The sequence below is a fragment of the Bos javanicus genome, chromosome 5, assembly GCF_032452875.1.
Source record: "Bos javanicus breed banteng chromosome 5, ARS-OSU_banteng_1.0, whole genome shotgun sequence".
NCBI classification, from domain to species: Eukaryota; Metazoa; Chordata; class Mammalia; order Artiodactyla; family Bovidae; genus Bos; species Bos javanicus.
Genome location: NC_083872.1, coordinates 107,412,879 through 107,432,462, shown reverse-complemented (window position 1 = coordinate 107,432,462; position 19,584 = coordinate 107,412,879). Strand labels below are relative to the sequence as shown.

The 19,584-nt window shown below is 47.8% G+C and overlaps 1 protein-coding gene across 4 annotated transcripts in view; it reads right to left on the bottom strand.

Annotated features, from left to right (window-relative positions):
• The window catches only part of DDX11 (DEAD/H-box helicase 11), a 32,740-nt gene extending 13,156 nt beyond the window's left edge, over positions 1 to 19,584 (bottom strand). For 3 of the 4 annotated variants that reach the window (XM_061418244.1, XM_061418243.1, XM_061418245.1), the window contains exons 1-5: positions 19,430 to 19,584; positions 13,669 to 13,816; positions 8,732 to 8,980; positions 7,973 to 8,059; positions 7,573 to 7,721 (exon numbers count right to left, since the gene is read on the bottom strand). In XM_061418244.1, the coding sequence (XP_061274228.1) occupies positions 7,573 to 7,721; positions 7,973 to 8,059; positions 8,732 to 8,980; positions 13,669 to 13,816; positions 19,430 to 19,581 (785 nt within the window). In that variant the 5' untranslated portion in view covers positions 19,582 to 19,584. The remainder of the gene's footprint in view (positions 1 to 7,572; positions 7,722 to 7,972; positions 8,060 to 8,731; positions 8,981 to 13,668; positions 13,817 to 19,429) is intronic. The other variant, XM_061418246.1, reaches the window with a different exon arrangement.

The window sequence follows — 19,584 nt, the reverse complement described above, 5'->3', positions numbered from 1 at the left end:
TCATTTATTTCATGAGGCCAGTGTCACTCTGATACCAAAGTCGATAATGACACAGAGGAAAAGAGAATTGCTGGCCAAGATCCCCACTGACTACAGACACAGAAATCCTCAACAAAAACATCAGCAAACCAGCATGTTAATGCATCATGCTTCATGATCAAGTAGGATTTATCCCTCGGATGCAAGGATGTGTCAATATAAGTAAATCAATAAATGTCATAAATCACTTAGTGGAATGAAAGATAAAAAAAATTATATGATCATCACAATAGGTGTAAGAAAAGCATTTGACAAAAGTCAACATCTGGGGCTTCCCTGGCAGCTCAGTGGTAAAGAATCCACCTGCCAATGCAGGAGACACGGGTTTGATTCCTGATCTGGGAAGACCCCACATGCCGCGGAGCAACCAAGCCCATGCACCACGACTGCAAAGCCTGTGCTCTAGAGCCCAGGAGCTGCAACTACTGAAGCCCACACACCCTAGAGCCCGTGCTCCGCAACGAGAGAAGCCACGGCAATGAGAAGCCCAAGCACTGCAACCAGAGAGTAGCCCCCGCTTGCTGCAACTAGAGAAAGGCCCACACAGCAATGAAGACCCAGTTCAGTTCAGTTCAGTCGCTCAGTCGTGTCCGACTCTTTGTGACCCCATGAATCGCAGCACGCCAGGCCTTCCTGTCCATCACCAGCTCCCAGAGTTCACCCAGACTCACGTCTATCGAGTCAGTGATGCCATCCAGATCCTCTGTCGTCCCCTTCTCCTCCTGACCCCAATCCCTCCAGCATCAGAGTCTTATCCAATGAGTCAACTCTTCGCATGAGGTGGCCAAAGTACTGGAGTTTCAGCTTTAGCATCATTCCTTCCAAAGAAATCCCAGGGCTGATCTCCTTCAGAATGGACTGGTTGGATCTCCTTGAAGTCCAAGGGACTCTCGAGAGTCTTCTCCAACACCACAGTTCAAACGCATCAATTCTTCAGCGCTCAGCCTTCTTCACAGTCCAACTCTCACGTCCATACATGACCACTGGAAAAACCATAGCCTTGACTAGATGAACCTTTGTTGGCAAAGTAATGTCTCTGCTTTTCAATATGCTATCTAGGTTGGTCATAACTTTCCTTCCAAGGAGTAAGCGTCTTTTAATTTCATGGCTGAAGTCACCATCTGCAGTGATTTTGGAGCCCCCAAAAATAAAGTCTGACACTGTTTCCCCATCTATTTCTCATGAAGTGATGGGACCGGATGCCATGATCTTTGTTTTCTAAATGTTGAGCTTTAAGCCAACTTTTTCACTCTCCACTTTCACTTTCATCAAGAGGCTTTTGAGTTCCTCTTCACTTTCTGCCATAAGGGTGGTGTCATCTGCATATCTGAGGTTATTGATATTTCTCCCGGCAATCTTGATTCCAGCTTGTGATTCTTCCAGTCCAGCGTTTCTCATGATGTACTCTGCATAGAAGTTAAATAAGCAGAGTGACAATATACAGCCTTGTTGTACTCCTTTTCCTATTTGGAACCAGTCTGTTGTTCCATGTCCAGTTCTAACTGTTGCTTCCTGACCTGCATATAGGTTTCTCAAGAGGCAGGTCAGGTGGTCTGGTATTCCCATCTCTTTCAGAATTTTCCACAGTTTCTTGTGATCCACACAGTCAAAGGCTTTGGCATAGTCAATAAAGCAGAAGTAGATGTTTTTCTGGAAATCTCTTGCTTTTTCGATGATCCAGCATATGTTGGCAATTTGATCTCTGGTTCCTCTGCCTTTTCTAAAACCAGCTTGAACATCTGGAAGTTCACGGTTCACGTATTGTTTGGCTTGGAGAATTTTGAGCATTACTTTACTAGCGTGTGAGATGAGTGCAATTGTGTGGTAGTTTGAACATTCTTTGGCATTGCCTTTCTTTGGGATTGGAATGAAAACTGACCTTTTCCAGTCCTGTGGTCACTGCTGAGTTTTCCAAATGTGCTGGCATATTGAGTGCAGCACTTTCACAGCATCATCTTTCAGGATTTGAAAGAGCTCAACTGGAATTCCATCACCTCCACTAGCTTTGTTCATAGTGATGCTTTCTAAGGCCCACTTGACTTCACATTCCAGGATGTCTGGCTCTAGGTCAGTTATCACACCATCGTGATTATCTGGCTGGCACCAGATCATGAAGATCTTTTTTGTACAGTTCTTCTGTGTATTCTTGCCACCTCTTCTTGATATCTTCTGCTTCTGTTAGGTCCATACCATTTCTGTCCTTTATCGAGCCCATCTTTGCATGAAGTGTTCTCTTGGTATCTCTAATTTTCTTGAAGAGATCTCTAGTCTTTCCCATTCTGTTGTTTTCCTCTATTTCTTTGCATTGATCGCTGAGGAAGGCTTTCTTATCTCTTCTTGCTATTCTTTGGAACTCTACATTCAGATGTTTATATCTTTCCTTTTCTCCTTTGCTTTTCACTTCTCTTCTTTTCACAACTATGGTGGAGAGATCTGACAGAATGTGGTCCACTGGAGAACAGAATGGCACTTCAGTATTCTTGCCTTGAGAACCCCATGAACAGTGTGAAAAGGCAAAATGATAGGATACTGAAAGAGGAACTTCCCAGGTCAGTAGGTGCCCAATATGCTACTGGAGATCAGTGGAGAAATAACTCCAGAAATAATGAAGGGATGGAGCCAAAGCAAAAACAATACCCAGCTGTGGATGTGACTGGTGATAGAAGCAAGGTCAGATGCTGCAAAGAGCAATATTGCATGGGAACCTAGAATGTTAGGTCCATGAATCAAGGCAAATTGGAAGTGGTCAAACAAGAGATGGCAAGAGCGAATGTCAACATTCTAGGAATCAGCAAACTGAAATGGACTGGAATGGGTGAATGCAACTCAGATGACCATTATATCTACTACTGCAGGCAGGAATCCCTCAGAAGAAATGGAGTAGCCATCATGGTCAACAAAAGAGTCCGAAATGAAGACCCAGCACAGCCAAAAATAAATCAATGAAATTTCTCTTAAAAAAAAAAAAAAGCTAATAGCTCTAAAAAAGTAATCAATGTTCTCTCATGATAGAAATTCTCAAGAAACTGCAGAGAAGGAGCCTACCTTGACACAACGAAGGCCATTTGTGACAAGCCCACAGGTCACATCACACTCAGTGGTAAAGGCTTTTCCTCTAAGATCAGGCACAAGGGGGCCCACTCTCACCCCTCCTGCTCAGCACAGTACTGGAAGTCCTAGCCAGAGCAATCAGGCAAGAAAAAGAAATAAAAGGCATCTAATTTGGAAAGAAAGAAGTGAATCATCTGTTTGCAGATAACATGATTTTATATGTAGAAAACCATGAAGACATGACCGAAAAACTGTTAGAACTAATAAACACATTCAGTAAAGGAGAAGGTGGAAGAGGATGAGTTGGTTAGATAGCATCACTGGCTCAATGGCCATGAATCTGAGCAAACTCCGGGAGACAGAGGACAGAGGAGCCTCGAGTGCTATAGTCTATGAGGTTGCAAAGACTCGAACACGACTTAATGACTGAAAATCAACAACTGGCATAAAAGCAGATGCACAGACCAGTAGAACAGAACTGAGAGCCCAGAAATCAACCCTTGTGTATACAGTCAACTAATGTGAAAGGGAGCCAAGAATACCCAATGGAGAAAAGAGTCTCTTCAACAAACGGTACTGGGAAAACTAGATATTCACAAGAACAAGAATGAAATTAGACACATATCACATACCACTCACAAATTAACTCAAACTTGATTAAAGACTTAAGATGTAACCCCTGAAACCACAAAACTCCTAGAAGAAAACACGGGGAAGAAGCTCCTTAACACTGGTGTTGACAATGACTTTTCTGAATATACGAGAAGTATAAGCAACAAGCAAAGATAAACAAGAGGGACTACTTCAAACTAAAAAGTTTCCAGACAAAAGAAAAAAAAATCAACAAAGTGAAAAGCAAACCTATGGAATGGGAGAAAATATTTGAAAACCATTCATCTATTAAGAGATTAATTTCTAAAATATACTAGGAACTCCTACAATTCAATAGCAAAAAAAAAAACAAACAAAAAAAACCCCATATTTTAAATGGGCAGGGGGACTGAATGAACATTATTCCAAAGCAACATACAAATAGTCAACAGTACATGAAAAGATCAAATCCCTTATCATTATACATATCCCTTATGATTATACAGAAGTGACAAATAGATTCAAGGGATTAGATCTGATAGACAGAGTGCCTGAAGAACTATGGACAGAGGTTCACAGCATTATACAGGAGGCCGTGATCAAAACCATTCCCAAGAAAAAGAAATGCAAAAAGGCAAAATAGTTGTCTGAGGAGGCCTCACAAATAGCTGAGGCAAAGTGAAAGGCAAAGGAGAAAAAGAAAGATATAACCATCTGATACAGAGTTCCAAAGAATAGCAAGGAGAGATAAGAAAGCCTTCCTCAGCGATCAGTGCAAAGAAATAGAGGAAAACAATAGAATGGAAAGACTAGAGATCTCTTCAAGAAAATTAGAGACACCAAGGGAACACTTCATGCAAAGATGGGCTCGATAAAGGACAGAAATGGTATGGATCTAACAAAGAAGAAGATATTAAGAAGAGATGGCAAGAATACACAGAAGAACTATACAAAAAAGATCTTAATGACCCAGATAACCACGATGGTATGATCACTCACCTAGAGCCAGACATCCTGGAATGGGAAAGTCAAGTGGGCCTTAAGAAGCATCACTATGAAGAAAGCTAGTGGAGGTGATGGAATTCCAGTTGAGCTATTTCAAATCCTAAACGATGATGCTGTGAAAGTGCTGCACTCAATATGCCAGCAAATTTGGAAAACTCAGCAGTGGCCACAGGATTGGAAAAAGTCAGTTTTCATTCCGATCCCAAAGAAAGGCAATGCCAAAAAATGTTCAAACTACTGCACAATTGCACTCATCTCACACACTAGTAAAGTAATGCTCAAAATTCTCCAAGCCAGGCTTCAACAGTACGTGGACAGAGAATCTTCCAGTTGTTCAAGCTGGATTTAGAAAAGGCCTCTGCCAATATCCACTGGATCATCAGAAAAGCAAGAGAGTTCCAGAAAAACATCTACTTCTGCTTCACTGACTACACTAAAGCTTTTGACTCTGTGGAATCCAACAAACTGTGGAAAATTCTTCAAGAGATGCGAACACCAGACCACCTTCCCTGCCTCCTGAGAAAGCTGCATGCAGGCCAGGAAGCAACAGTCAGAACCGGACATGGAACAAGGGACTGATTCTAAACTGGGAAAGGGGTATGTCAAGGCTGTATATTGTCACCCTGCTTATTTAACTTCTATGCAGAGTACATCATGCGACATGCAGGGCTGGATGAAGCACAGGCTGGAATCAAGGCTGCAGGGAGAAATATCAATCACCTCAGATATGCAGATAACACCACCCTTATGGCAGAAAGTGGAGAAGAACTAAAAAGCCTCTTCATGAAAGTGAAAGAGGAGAGTGAAAAAGCTGACTTAAAACTCAACACTCAGGAAACCAAGATCATGGCATCCGGTCCCATCCGTTCAGTCAGTTGCTCTGTCGTGTCACTCTTTGCAACCCCATGGACTTCAGCACACCAGGCTTCCCTGTCCATCACCAACTCCCAGAACTCACTCAAACTCATGTCGATCAAGTCAGTGATGCCATCCAACCATCTCATCCTCTCTTGTCCCCTTCTCCTCCTGCCCTCAATCTTTCCCAGCATCAGGGTCTTTTCCAATGAGTCAATTCTTCACATCAGGTGGCCAGAGTATTGGAGTTTCAGCTTCAGCATCAGTTCTTCCAACAAATATTCAGCATCAGTCCTTTCCTTTAGGATTGACCGGTTTGATCTCCTTGCAGTCCAAGGGACTCTCAAGAGTCTTCTCAGTTCAAAAGCATCAATTCTTTGGCACTCAGCTTTCTTTACAGTCTAACTCTCACATCCACACGACTACTGGAAAAACCATAGCTTTGACTAGACAGACCTTTGTCAGCAAAAGTCTCTGCTTTTTAAAATGCTGTCTAGGTTGGTCAAAGCTTTTCTTCCAAGGAACAAGCGTCTTTTAATTTCATGACTGCAGTCACCATCTGCAGTGATTTTGGAGCCCCCAAAAAATAAAGTTTCTCACTGTTTCCATTGTCTCCCCATCTATCTGCCATGAAGTGATGGGACCAGATGCTATGATCTTAGTTTTCTGAATGTTGAGTTTTAAGCCAACTTTTTCACTCTCCTCTTTCACTTTCATCAAGAAGCTCTTTAGTTCTTCTTTGCTTTCTCCCATAAGGGTGGTGTCATCTGGACCATGTTTTGTCAGAACTCTCCACCATAACCCATCCGTCTTGGGTAGCCCTACATGGCATAGCTCATAGTTTTACTGAGTTAGACAAGGCTGTGGTCCACACGTCCGGTCCCATCACTTCATGGCAAATAGATGGGAAAACAATGGAAACAGTGACAGACTTTATTTTCTTGGGCTCCAAAATCAGATGCAGATGGTGACTACAGCCATGAAATTAAAAGATGCTTGCTCCTTGGAAGAAAAGCAATGACCAACCTAGACAGCATATTAAAAAGCAGAGACACTGCTTTACTGACAAAGCTCCACCTGGTCAAAGCTATGGTTTTTCCAGTAGTCATGTATGGGTGTGAAAGTTGGACTATAAAGAGAGCTAAACACCGAAGAATTGATGCTTTTGAGCTGTGGTGTTGGAGAAGACTCTTAAGAGTCCCTTGGACTGCAAGGAGCTCAAACCAGTCAATCCTAAAGGAAATCAGTCCTGAATATTGATTTGAAGGACTGATGCTGAAGCTGAAACTCCAGTGCTTTGGCCACGTGATGTGAAGAGCTGACTCATCTGAAAAGACCCTGATGCTGGGAAAGATTGAAGGCAGGAGGAGAAGGGATGACAGAGGATGAGATGGTTGGATGGCATCACCGACTCAATGGAGTTGAGTTTGAGCGAGCTCTGGGAGTTGATGAAGGACAGGGAAGCCTGGCATGCTGCAGTCCATGGGGTTGCAGAGTCAAACACAACTGAGCGACTAAGCAGAGCTGAACATGAAAAGGTGTTCAACATCACTGATCAACACAGAAATGCAAATCAAAACCAGCATTTCTAGTTCACTCAGGAAATAATAGCTCACCAATTAGAAACCTATGAGCGTAGACCAACAGAAGCCTTAGGTTAAGAAAAACTCAGCCTGACGACAACTCAAGGGCTTACCTCACAAGCCTTACACAGCTTGACTTGGTGCTAGAGCCTGAGACTTAAGAGTCAGACCAGTGGGGTTCAGATCCCCAGCTGGTGGCCTTGGCCCTGGCCTGGCACCCTGCTGGACCACGGTGCCCTGAATGCAGAGTCGAGATGCAAATACCACCGAGAGGAGGGAGCTGCCCGAGCTGGCAGAGAAAGGGCTTGCCACTGTGGGCATCCTCCGTGCCATGAAGAGGGGCCTCACTGCAGAAGAGGGGGCCCGCCTCTCAGGGTGGAGGAAGGAGCTGCTCCCTGGAAACCTGCGCAGACCCAGGCAGGGCAGTGGGTGGAGGTGATGCTCTTACCCACTGGGCACTCCTTTCTCCTCGTCGCTCTCATACTCTGCAAGGACCAGCTCTTCCTCCCCAGAGGCCACCTGCTCAGGCTCTGTGCCTGTGGCCAGCATCTCACTGCTGAGCCGGAGCAGACGCTCTGTTTCCTCATCTTCCTGTCTCTGCGGGGCAAAGAGAAAGAAACCTTGGTGCCGGTGCCCCACCCACAATGAGGCAGCATCAGGCAGCCATGGCCAAGGGCAGTGCGCCTGCCATTGACATGGGCCTCAAGCGACTGGTGCCAATGCCCCAGGATCAGTCCTTCAGCTCAGGCTGCCCCGCTCCCAGGGAAGGGGCTGAGGGCCCGGCTGCTCACCCCGACCAGCTGCGCGGGCAGATGCTGCCTGGACGTGGTCCCAGGGACCACACTCACCATGCGCTTGGTCGCAAACCGGAGCTTCGCATTGTGACGGATCTGCTGCAGACGCTCTTCTCGCTTCTTCCTCCGGACCTGCTCCTCCTGGAGCGGGGGAAGCCAGAAGGGAGACTCCTGCAGGAAGCCCTGGAGCAGGCTGCTTCTGGAGCCGGGGTGCCCCGGTCCAGGGCTTTTCGCCCCTGGGCAGCCTGCCCTGCCCTGCTGGCCTCCAGTCGGCTGCAGCATGGCCAGCAGACCCTGAGCCCCCGGGCTTGCTGTAGAAAGGACACGCTCTCCATCCAGCATGGCCCTTAAGGCGTCCAGCGCCAGGGAAGCCAGGTCTGTGCTACCACTGGCAACAGTGCGGTTCCTCTCCCAGCAATGAAAGGAACTGCTGCTAAAGAACCCACCTGCCAATACAGGAGCCCCGGGTTTGATCCCTGGGTTGGGAAGATCTCCTGGAAAAGGGAATGGCAACCCACTCCAGTATTCTTGTCTTGAGAACTCCATGGACAGAGGAGCCAGTGAGCTACAGTCCATGGGGTCGCACAGAGTCAGACACGACTGAATTGACTTAGCACGTACTCGTGAACGCCAACCTAGAGAAAGCCTGGTGACATCAGCTTACCACAGACAGTAAGGGCGCAGCACCATCCACCCGGGAGGTGGCCAGAGGACCCATAGCAAGGACACAGGCTGTCCGGCCTTGGGATTCACCTGACGTCACCCGGACGCCCCATTTCCCAGATCGCCCCACTTCCCATAACCCAATCTCACCTTCAATCGGCCCACCAAGTCCCTTTCTTCCTTCTTCTGCACAAACTGAGTGATCCAGTCGGGCTCTCCGGTGGCCTCTGAGGTGCCTGGGCTCCCCTGGCAGGAGGATGGGAGACCCAGGGCTGGGGCCAGCCCATTGTGTGAGGCCGGGGCTCCAGCCCCCAGCAGACGCTCCTCCTCTTGGCGTTTCTTCTGTTCAAAGTCGCGGAGCCAGGAGAGGGCCCCGCAGATGAGACTTAGGGATTTTCCCTACAGGCAGAAAAATCCTCTCAGACATAGAAGCCAAGAGACCCAGCTTCCTGAATGACCTTTCCTGTCGTAATAAAGCATCTGACGTTTAGTATCAGAGGGTGCTCCAAGACCTGCTTCTGAAAGGAAGAAAAGGGAAGGGAACTGGCCTTTTCCTAGATCACAGCTAAGAAAAAAAATATATAAAAGTGAAATTCTTTAATTTTATGTCTTCACTGTTCTTCAAAGAATAAAAGAGGCTTATCAAACTACCTGTAAGTACCACAAGTCATCACAATGAGAAGAATGGCAGAAACTGAATAAATAGCCCAGAAAATGAATTAAGGCTCCCCCACCGAAAGGGGCACGTCATGAAATCCTGGATACAACCTGCTGAGGCAGAGATGCAGTCAACACATCTGTGCAGACAGAAGGTGATTGGCCCCGGGAGTTCCAGTGCTGTGAAATTTTGAAGCAAACCAATTGCTCTGGAGAATACATCTATTGGTTTAAACTTCAGACTTTTCCCTGGGGGTCCTTGATGTGCATTGAATTGTGTCCCCCTGACCCCAGTGTCTCAGAACGCGGCCCCACTAGAAAACAGACATCCTGAGTTAAGAGAGGGTGGGCCCTGATCCGGAGGAACAGCGTCTGTGTGTATGTTCTCAGTCGCATCTGATTCTGTGCAACCGCATGGACTGTAGCCCAGCAGGTTTCTCTGTCCATGGAATTTCCCAGGCAAGCATACTGGAGTGGGTTTCCATTCCCTTCTCGAGGGGATCTTCCCGACCCAAGGATCGAACCCACGTCTCTTGCATCTCCTGTGTCGACAGTCGGGTTCTTTACCAGCTGAGCTACCAGGGAAGCCCGTATATACAACAGTACCCTTGCATAGTAAAAAGGGGAAATGTGGACACAGAAGCAACGAAGGCAGACAATGTGAAGAGATGGGAAGAAGCTTGCTGTCCACATGCCCAGGAGAGGGGCGTGGACAGATCCTTCCCCCAGGCCCTCAGGAGGGACCTTGCTGACACCTTGATTCTGGACGTCTCCAGACGTGAGACCATAAATTCCCACATTTACTCCACTGTCTGTGGTGTTTTCTCACGGCAGCCCGGGCAGGCAGGCAAAGAGGATGACTGTATGATGAGCTGTAATGTTGAGACACCGCTGGATGGTGAAGAAAAGAACAGGTGTAAGTACGCTGAAAGTGACACAAACCTTTAAAAGACAACTGCTGACTTAAAAGTTATTCAAGAGAGAAAAAAAAAAGAGACCGAAAATATGTAACTGCAGCAGGAGGGTGGGCAGAGGGAGGGGAAAGAGGTGGTCAGAAAGCTCCATCTTACCTATGGCAAAGAGGCCCCAGTGACCACAGCCAATAAAGCGAAAAACAGCAGCATCGGCTTGTGATTTCAACATATGCAGACCAACGGTGTTTAAGAAATAGATAAGACAGGTCAAAGCACCAGCCCAAGGAACCAAGTTTGATAAATGTGACTTTTTAAACTACACATACTGTTCTCTGATTCAATGTTTCGTGTGACTTTAAAGACAGGAGGACAAGGGACCTCCCTGGTGGTCCAGGGGTTGAGACTCCGTGCTTCTAAGCAGGGGGTGCAGGTCTGCTCCTTGGTCGGGGCGCTAAGATCCACATGCTGCATGGCGTGGCCAAAAATAAATAAATAGAGCTTCCCTGATGGCTTAGTGGTAAAGAATCCGCCTGCCAATGCAGGAGACACAGGTTCCATCCCTGATCTGGGAAGATCCCACATGTCCCAGAGCAACTAAGCCCATGCACCACAGCCGCTGAGCCTGTGCTCTAGAGTCTGGGAGCTGCAGCTACTGAGGCCCACATGCCCTAGAGCCCATGCTCTGCTACAAAAGAAGCCACTGCAATGAGAAGCCTGCACAGTGCAACTAGAGGGTAGCCCCCACTGACCACCAGAAAAAAGCCAAAGCAGCAAATGAAGACCCAGCAGAGCCAAAAATAAACATAAAAAAATTATTAAAAAAAAAAAAAAAAAAAAAGAGAGGAAAAGATGCTTCATGACATCAGGTGAGGCAGATGGTCAGATGAGGACTTGAATGTCCTCAGATCTATTTACAGGAAGCCGCTTCTGATCCCGGTCAGTCTTTCAGTGGGTTTGGAGGGGAGAAGTCCCATGCGCTGCATTATTTATTTATTTTTGGCCACGCTGCACGGCACCTGGGATCTTAGTTCCCCAACCAGGAATCAAACCCATAACCCTGCAGTGGAAGCGTGCACTGGCTATAAATGGAGGGCTGGAGACTGGCAGAAAGATGCTGCTTTAACAACTCCTCAACCTGCAGAGCATCCTCGTCCCACACAACATCCTCATCCGCATAGCAACTTCGTGATCCACACCGCGTGAATCGGCAGGAGGGAGTCCCTCCCACTCACTGCGTCTGAAGGAACAAAACGGAACCAGGAGAGCAGCCCCGTCTGTGTCTCCCCAGGAAAAGATGACACACTCCCATCGGCGGATGAGAAGACATGAGTCACTTTCCTCTGTTCATTCAGTCAACACACACATTACCACCCCGGGCCAGCTAGGCCAAGCTCCCCAGGTGGCAGGGGCACAGAGGCAAGGCCCGAAAGGTCCTCCAGGTCACAGCCACGCCCGCACGGGCAGCCCGCTGTCACATGGCACTTGCTGCAACAATAAAGTGCAAGAGAGGAGCCGGACCCCAACAGTCCTCAGTGGTCAACCTCCAATAAACCCCCTCCTTCCAGGCAAGGAAGGAAAACTGCGGGGCTCCAGACGGGGTTACTCTGGCCCTTGGTGACCCAGTTTGTGGAGAATAAACCCGTGTTTGATCTGTGAGTAAGCCAGACTAATTTCTATGTTTCTCAGTTGTGTGCCCAGAGTAAGAGGGAAGGTTTCAGTGCTCCGAGTTGTGGTTTCCACGGCCATTCAAATTCTCATTTGCCTCTAGCCTAATTTTTCTGTGACCCCAGGGCTGTGTTCAACTGTTTAATAGACAGGAGTGACTTACTCAGAATGATAAATAGAAAGAACAACCTTGTATATTTTTGAGATTAGTTGTTTGTCGGTTGCTTCATTTACTATTATTTTCTCCCATTCTGAAGGCTGTCTTTTCACCTTGCTAATAGTTTCCTTTGATGTGCAGAAGCTTTTAAGTTTAATTAGGTCCCATTTGTTTATTTTTGCTTTTATTTCCAATATTCTGGGAGGTGGGTCATAGAGGATCCTGCTGTGATGTATGTCAGAGAGTGTTTTGCCTATGTTCTCCTCTAGGAGTTTTATAGTTTCTGGTCTTACGTTGAGATCTTTAATCCATTTTGAGTTTATTTTTGTATATGGTGTTAGAAAGTGTTCTAGTTTCATTCTTTTACAAGTGGTTGACCAGATTTCCCAGCACCACTTGTTAAAGAGATTGTCTTTAATCCATTGTATATTCTTGCCTCCTTTGTCAAAGATAAGGTGTCCATATGTGCGTGGATTTATCTCTGGGCTTTCTATTTTGTTCCATTGATCTATATTTCTGTCTTTGTGCCAGTACCATACTGTCTTGATAACTGTGGCTTTGTAGTAGAGCCTGAAGTCAGGTATACAATATATAAAAATATACAAGCAACTCCTACAGCTCAACTCCAGAAAAATAAATGACCCAATCAAAAAATGGGCCAAAGATCTAAATAGACATTTCTCCAAAGAAGACATACAGATGGCTAACAAACACATGAAAAGATGCTCAACATCACTCATTATCAGAGAAATGCAAATCAAAACCACTATGAGATACCATTTCACACCAGTCAGAATGGCTGCGATCCAAAAGTCTACAAATAATAAATGCTGGAGAGGGTGTGGAGAAAAGGGAACCCTCTTACACTGTTGGTGGGAATGCAAACTAGTACAGCCACTATGGAGAACAGTGTGGAGATTCCTTAAAAAACTGGAAATAGAACTGCCTTATGATCCAGCAATCCCACTGCTGGGCATACACACTGAGGAAACCAGAAGGGAAAGAGACACGTGTACCCCAATGTTCATCGCAGCACTGTTTATAATAGCCAGGACATGGAAGCAACCTAGATGTCCATCAGCAGATGAATGGATAAAGAAAGCTGTGGTACATATACACAATGGAGTATTACTCAGCCATTAAAAAGAATACATTTGAATCAGTTCTAATGAGGTGGATGAAACTGGAGCCTATTATACAGAGTGAAGTAAGCCAGAAGGAAAAACACCAAAACAGTATACTAACGCATATATATGGAATTTAGAAAGATGGTAACGATAACCCTGTATACGAGACAGCAAAAGAGACACTGATGTATAGAACAGGCTTATGGACTCTGTGGGAGAGGGAGAGGGTGGGAAGATTTGGGAGAATGGCATTGAAACATGTGAAATGTCATGTATGAAACGAGATGCCAGTCCAGGTTCAATGCACGATGCTGGATGCTTAGGGCTGGTGCACTGGGACGACCCAGAGGGATGGTATGGGGAAGGAGGAGGGAGGAGGGTTCAGGATGGGGAACACGTGAGAAATGAGAAATAAAGGAATAAAAAATTAAAAAAAAAAAAAAAAGAACAACCTTTCTAAGCTTCACACCATGACTCTCTGTGCAGGCAGATGAGCATGCTCTGGTGGCCTCTGACTTGTCATCAGCGTCTCCCCAGACCTTCTCGGGCCCCACTGGTCATACTTACAGTGCCGGTTGGACTCTCAAATATCCCAATCTTGCCAGCCTCCAGCACCTGGTACAGTGCTGCCATGAAGTCTTTCTGGATGGCATATGGTGTGAAGGGAAACGGGAAGTGGATGCCACCAGCCTCCTGGGTCTCGTCAGCCATAATCCTGGAGGGAAAGAAAGCCAGCAGCTCTCCGATGGACAAGTACTGGCCTGAGATCTAGAACAGTTCCTAAGAGCAGCTTTAGTACTAGTTACCCACTTTCTCCCCAGAGGGGACCATTTTTGGCAAGCAAAGATCTCTCCAACTGTGGGCCTCTCCACGAGGCCTGGCCAGAGTCGCAGTTCATCCAGAGACACTCATCAAAACTGGACACAGGGGAATTTGGCCCAGGCAGCCCTAACAGAAACCCCTGCCGCTCCACCTGCCTGCACACCTTTCTAAGGGCCTGGAGATTTCCCCTGGATGGCCTGTCATATCTCCAGCCATTTACGCTTTCTCTCCCGGCCACACCTCCCAGCCACGCCTGCATGGGAGAAGCCTAATGGCTGCAGAAATAATGACACACCTCCCGGCCACGCCACCATGTTCCGTTTTCCTCTTCTTCTGACCCTGGTTTCTCTGAGACAGCTCTTACACACCCTTTCTTCCTTTAATCACCATCTTCCATCCTGGCCCCCGCTCTTTCTCTTTGGAAGTCACTGCTCTGAGCTAGGTAAACGGGACCAGCTCACCTCAGTACAAATATGAATAAATCTAAATCCCATGTACACCTCCGCTACACAAGTGGCCTCAGGAAGACCAGTGACCATGTTGATTCACTTATGAGGAGAGGGAGTTGCACGGTGTTCTTCCAGTTAAGAGTTTAGGGGTAGTTAAAATGAGGACTGAGGTGGAACGATAAAAATAAGGATGACAAAACCAGGACAGTTCAATAGCAGAGGTAGGCCTGTAATCAAAAACCCACTAAAACATGGAGGGAAAGGAGACAGGCCCTAACAAACCCAAATACCTGCCCTGTGTTAAACACTCCACAGGCCCTTCCATTTTTGTCCTCTTGTTTAATCTGCACAATACTGTAAGGATATAGTTGTTGGATCCTGACACAGAAATTAAATAACTGTTCAAAAGACTCAGCTCAGAAAGGAAACCCAGGGATCCAAGCCCAGGTTCACATGGCTGTTCTAGTCCAACTCATGTGTCAGCAAAAGAGAACTAGCATCAATAAAAGGGAGATTTACTGAAAAGATACATACTTGGAGATTAAGAATACAGCCGATCTGGGAAATCCAAGAGCAGAAGCCATGGACAGGGTAGTACTTCTTGCAGACTAGAACTGCAGAGTGGTTCAGGTTTTAAGACGGTTCCAGGAAGTCCACCAGCAGTAAATGCCTTGGGATTCCCAGTTCTTCTGCTCCAACACATGCCACGTGGGGCCTGCCCAGCCTCCTCTGCTCAATCGCTGCTTCAGCTTTACCCAGACACTAGCCTGCACACTGCCTCTGCAGCCCCTTAACCTTCTGGCTTCAGGTCCCACTGTCAAGCAAAGTCTTCTGTTTCTTAGTTCTAAATCCCAGGAGAGAAATCTGACCACCCCCTGCCCAACCCTTTTGTTTTTTATTTTTAACTGGCATTTATTCTTTACCGTAAAGAATTCACCTGCAATGAGGGAGACCTGGGTTCAATCCCTGGGTCGGGAAGATCTCCTGGAGAAGGGAATGGCAACCCCACTCCAGTATTCTTGCCTGGAAAATTCCATGGACAGAGGAGCCTGGCAAGTATAGTCCATGGGGTTGCAAAGAGTTGGACATGACTAACACTTAACTTGTAATGATGGGAATGAGCTACATGGATACATATATATGGACACATATATCTCTTCTCTGTTGGATATCCCTCCCAGCCCTCCTTCCTCCCACCCCTCTAGGTCATCACAGAGCACCAAGCTGAGCTCCCTGTGCTGTACAGCAGCTTCCCACTATCTATTTCACACGTGGTAGTACGTATATGTTAATCCTAATCTCCCAATTCGTCCCACTCTCCCTTCCACCCCGCGCACCATGTCCACTTGTCCGTTCTCCACATCTGCATCTCTACCCCTGCCCTGCAAATCTCCTGTCTTTAAAGACAGATTTCTCGACAGCCTAGAGACCACTGGCTGAGCCATGATATAATCAGCCTGGGCCTTGTGCCTGCCGTCCCTCTCTGCTTGGGGACTGGAGTCCTGGACATTTAGGACTCAGCTCCTCAGAGGCCTCTCACTCTATTTGCCACCCTCTAGTGGTCAAACCGGAGAAGGCAATGGCACCCCACTCCAGTACTCTTGCCTGGGAAATCCCATGGACAGAGGGGCCCGGTGGGCTGCAGTCCATGGGGTCGCTAGGAGTCAGACACAACTGAGTGACTTCACTTTATTTTTCACTTTCATGCATTGGAGAAGGAAATGGCAACCCACTCCAGTGTTCTTGCCTGGAGAATCCCAGGGACGGGGGAGCCTGGTGGGCTGCCATCCATGGGGTCGCACAGAGTCGGATACGACTGAAGCGACTTAGCAGCAGCAGCAGCAGCAGTGGTCAAACATCTCTCCAAACACACACACTGCTCTGCTTTGTCATTCTTTTATCTCATTATTTGAAACACTGTATTTTTGTTGCTCATAGCTCTCAGCACTATCTGAACTTATTTACTGTCCTCCCCCACTAGAATATAAACAGCATAAAAGGAGGAACCTTGTCTGCCTTGCTCTTCCCTGCCCTAGCATTCAGGGTTGCTCTGGCACTTAGCAGGCAATCAGTAAACAGGCAATAAATGAATACCCAGTCTGAGGCAGGGGCTGTGGGAGGGGGTTTCTGTCATTCAGAGAGATGGGGAGAGAATATCTATTACTTCAGTGTCTAGTCCAACGGCCAGTTCTTTGATGGTTTCAAACTGTTTTCATATAACCTCACAACCCTATGCAGTCAGGATTTTTATTAGTTCTATTTCACAGTTGAAGAAACCAGGGCTCAGAAAAGTTAAGTGATTTGCTCACAATCACTCAGCAAGTGCTTGAATCCAAGATTTTAACATATATCTGCCTGAGCCAGGGCTTCCCAGGTGGTTCAGTGGTTAAAGAATCCGCTTGCCAAGCAGGAGACCTGGGCTTGATCCCTGAGTCGGGAAGATCCCCCAGAGAAGGGAATAGCTACCCACTCTGGTATTCTTGCCTGGGCAGAGCAGCCTGGCAGGCTACAGTCTGTGGGGTCACAAAAGAGTTGGACACAACGAAGCACCTAAACAGCAGCAGCAGCCTCTGAGCTCCTGAGCTATAGATTTCTAATCTTCCTCCCACCAGGGTAAGTAGGATGAAAAGACTTGGTTACCAAACTTTAGAATGACAACACGAAACAATAAAGAACAAAAGTAATTATTATTTCACTTCTCTGTGGGTGGTAATTAGGGATCTCATTATTCCAGGAGCAGCACAAGCTAAACCATAAGTGAAAAAAGGGTTTAGCTAAATCCAAGGATAAAGGATTCACTAAGTGCTGTTTCAAAGATGTTTAGTATAACTTTTCCAATCTCTTCAGGCTGGTTGCCTGGACATGAGCCCACACACACACAAGCTGTCCCTAGAACTCCCCACCAGTGTGAAGACAGAAGGAACGGCAATCTCACGCTCACTCAATGGGTTAAGACACACGAAGGTATCTCAGGTACACTTCAGTCGCTCAGTCGTGTCCGACTCTTTGCGACCCTATGGACTGCAGCACACCAGGCCTCCCTGTCCATCACCAACTCCCGGAGTTTACTCAAATTCATGTCCATTGAATCGGTGATGCCATCAGACCATCTCATCCTGTCGTCCCCTTCTCCTCCGGCCTTCAATCTTTCCCAGCGTCAGGGTACACACAAGTCCTGAAAGTACTCATTTTCTCATTTTCTGTAGTCTTCGATGATCACTTATTTACCTGGGTACAAGCTTGCTACAGACAGATGGTGTTCCCCCTACCCCAAATTCATGTGTTAAAAGCCCTAACCCTCATTGTGAGGCTGTATCTGGAGAAAGAGCTTTTAGGGAGTAATTAACATTAAATGTGGAGAAGGAGATGGCAACCCATTCCAGTATTCTTGCCTGGGAAATCCCATGGATAGAGAAGCCTGGTGGACTTGCAGTTCATGCAGTTGCAAAGAGTCAGACGCTACTGAGTGACTAACATTTTAACATTAAATGAAGGAGGTAATTAGGATTAAATGGAGTCCTAATGGTGGGGTCCTGTCCCCTATAGGACTGGTGGCCTTGGACTTCCCAGCCTAAAGACCTGGAGAGAGAAGTTTCCTGTTCAGGCCTCCCAGCCTATGGCAGCCTGAGCAGGTGAGACACCTGTATTCCAGGTACCATCCTACTGTTCTCCTCCTAAAGCGCTTTAACTCCACATACCTGGGAGACAACGTGGCTCTAGCTCACCTGCTGTGAATCTGGGGTGGCAGGGCTGAGAGCTGCCAGCTGGCCCCAACCCCACGTCCTCGTCTTGCTTCTGTCTCCCACCCGGCTCTGCTCTCGGAGCTGTCACACTGTGTGACGATTTAGCTGCACTTTTCACGGCACTGCCTCCCACAGTTCAGTTCAGTCGCACAGTCGTGTCGGACTCTTTGCGACCCCATGAATCGCAGCACGCCAGGCCTCCCTGTCCATCACCAACTCCCGGAGTTCACCCAAACTCATTTCCATCTGTCCCAGTCCTCTTGGCCAGCCACTGCTCCACAAGGATTCGCCGAGTGGCAGGATGGCTCTGGGGGGTCAGACCGCCCAATTTGGGATCCCACCTGTATCCCCGGAGAAGGCAATGGCACCCCACTCCAGTACTCTTGCCTGGAAAATCCCATGGCAGAGGAGCCTGGTAGGCTGCAGTCCATGGGGTCGCTAAGAGTCAGACACGACTGAACGACTTCACTTTCACTTTTCACTTTCATGCATTGGAGAAGGAAATGGCAACCCACTCCAGTGTTCTTGCCTGGAGAATCCCAGGGACGGGGGAGCCTGGTGGGCTGCTGTCTATGGGGTCGCACAGAGTCGGACACGACTGAAGTGACTTAGCAGTAGCACTAGCAGCAGTAGCCTGTATCCCCGCTTAAGTCCACATCTCTGACTCCGTTTCCCCAGCTGCAGGGGGCAATCAGTTCAGTCGCTCAGTTGTGTCAGACTCTTTGCGACCCCATGGACTGCAGCACGCCAGGCTTCTCTGCCCAACGCCAGCTCGCGGAGTTTACTCAAACTCATATCCATCGAGTTGGCGATGACATCCAACCATCTCATCCTCTGTCATCCCCTTCTCCTCCTGTCTTCAATCTTTCCCAGCATCAGGGTCTTTTCTAATGAGTCCTGTTCTTCGCATCAGGTGACCAAAGTATTGGAGTTTCAGCTTCAGCATCAGTCCTTCCAATGACTATTCAGGAGTGATTTCCTTTAGTATGGACTGACTGGATTTCCTTGCAGTCCAAGGGACTCTGTCCTTTGCAGGGGACGGGGAACGGCGCATTCGGTGGCCCTGCAGGGATCAGCAGGTACTACCACGTGCAAAGCGCGCTCACCACCTCCGGCGGAACCGCCCCTCAGCCACCAGCTGGCGACCAGGTCCCGCCCCGCAGCCTCTCCCGCCCTCCCATTGGTGCCTGACCTGTCGATCACACGGCGACCCCGCCCCAGGACGCTTTCCCGCCACCGGCCAGTCCCGCTCCCCGGCAGATCCACCAGTCTGCCCTTTCTCATCTCGCTCCACGTTCTCGGCACCGCGCTCACCTTCCTCGGCGGGAGGGCTGCTCCGCCGAGGCCAGACCGGCGAGCAGTCCAGGCGGACGCCGCTGAACCTGAAACTCCGGCTCCTCGCCGGTGTCAGCGTCTTCCAGGGCAGCACGCCGCGCTGCACGCTCCCCGCCCCCAGCATTGCGCATGCG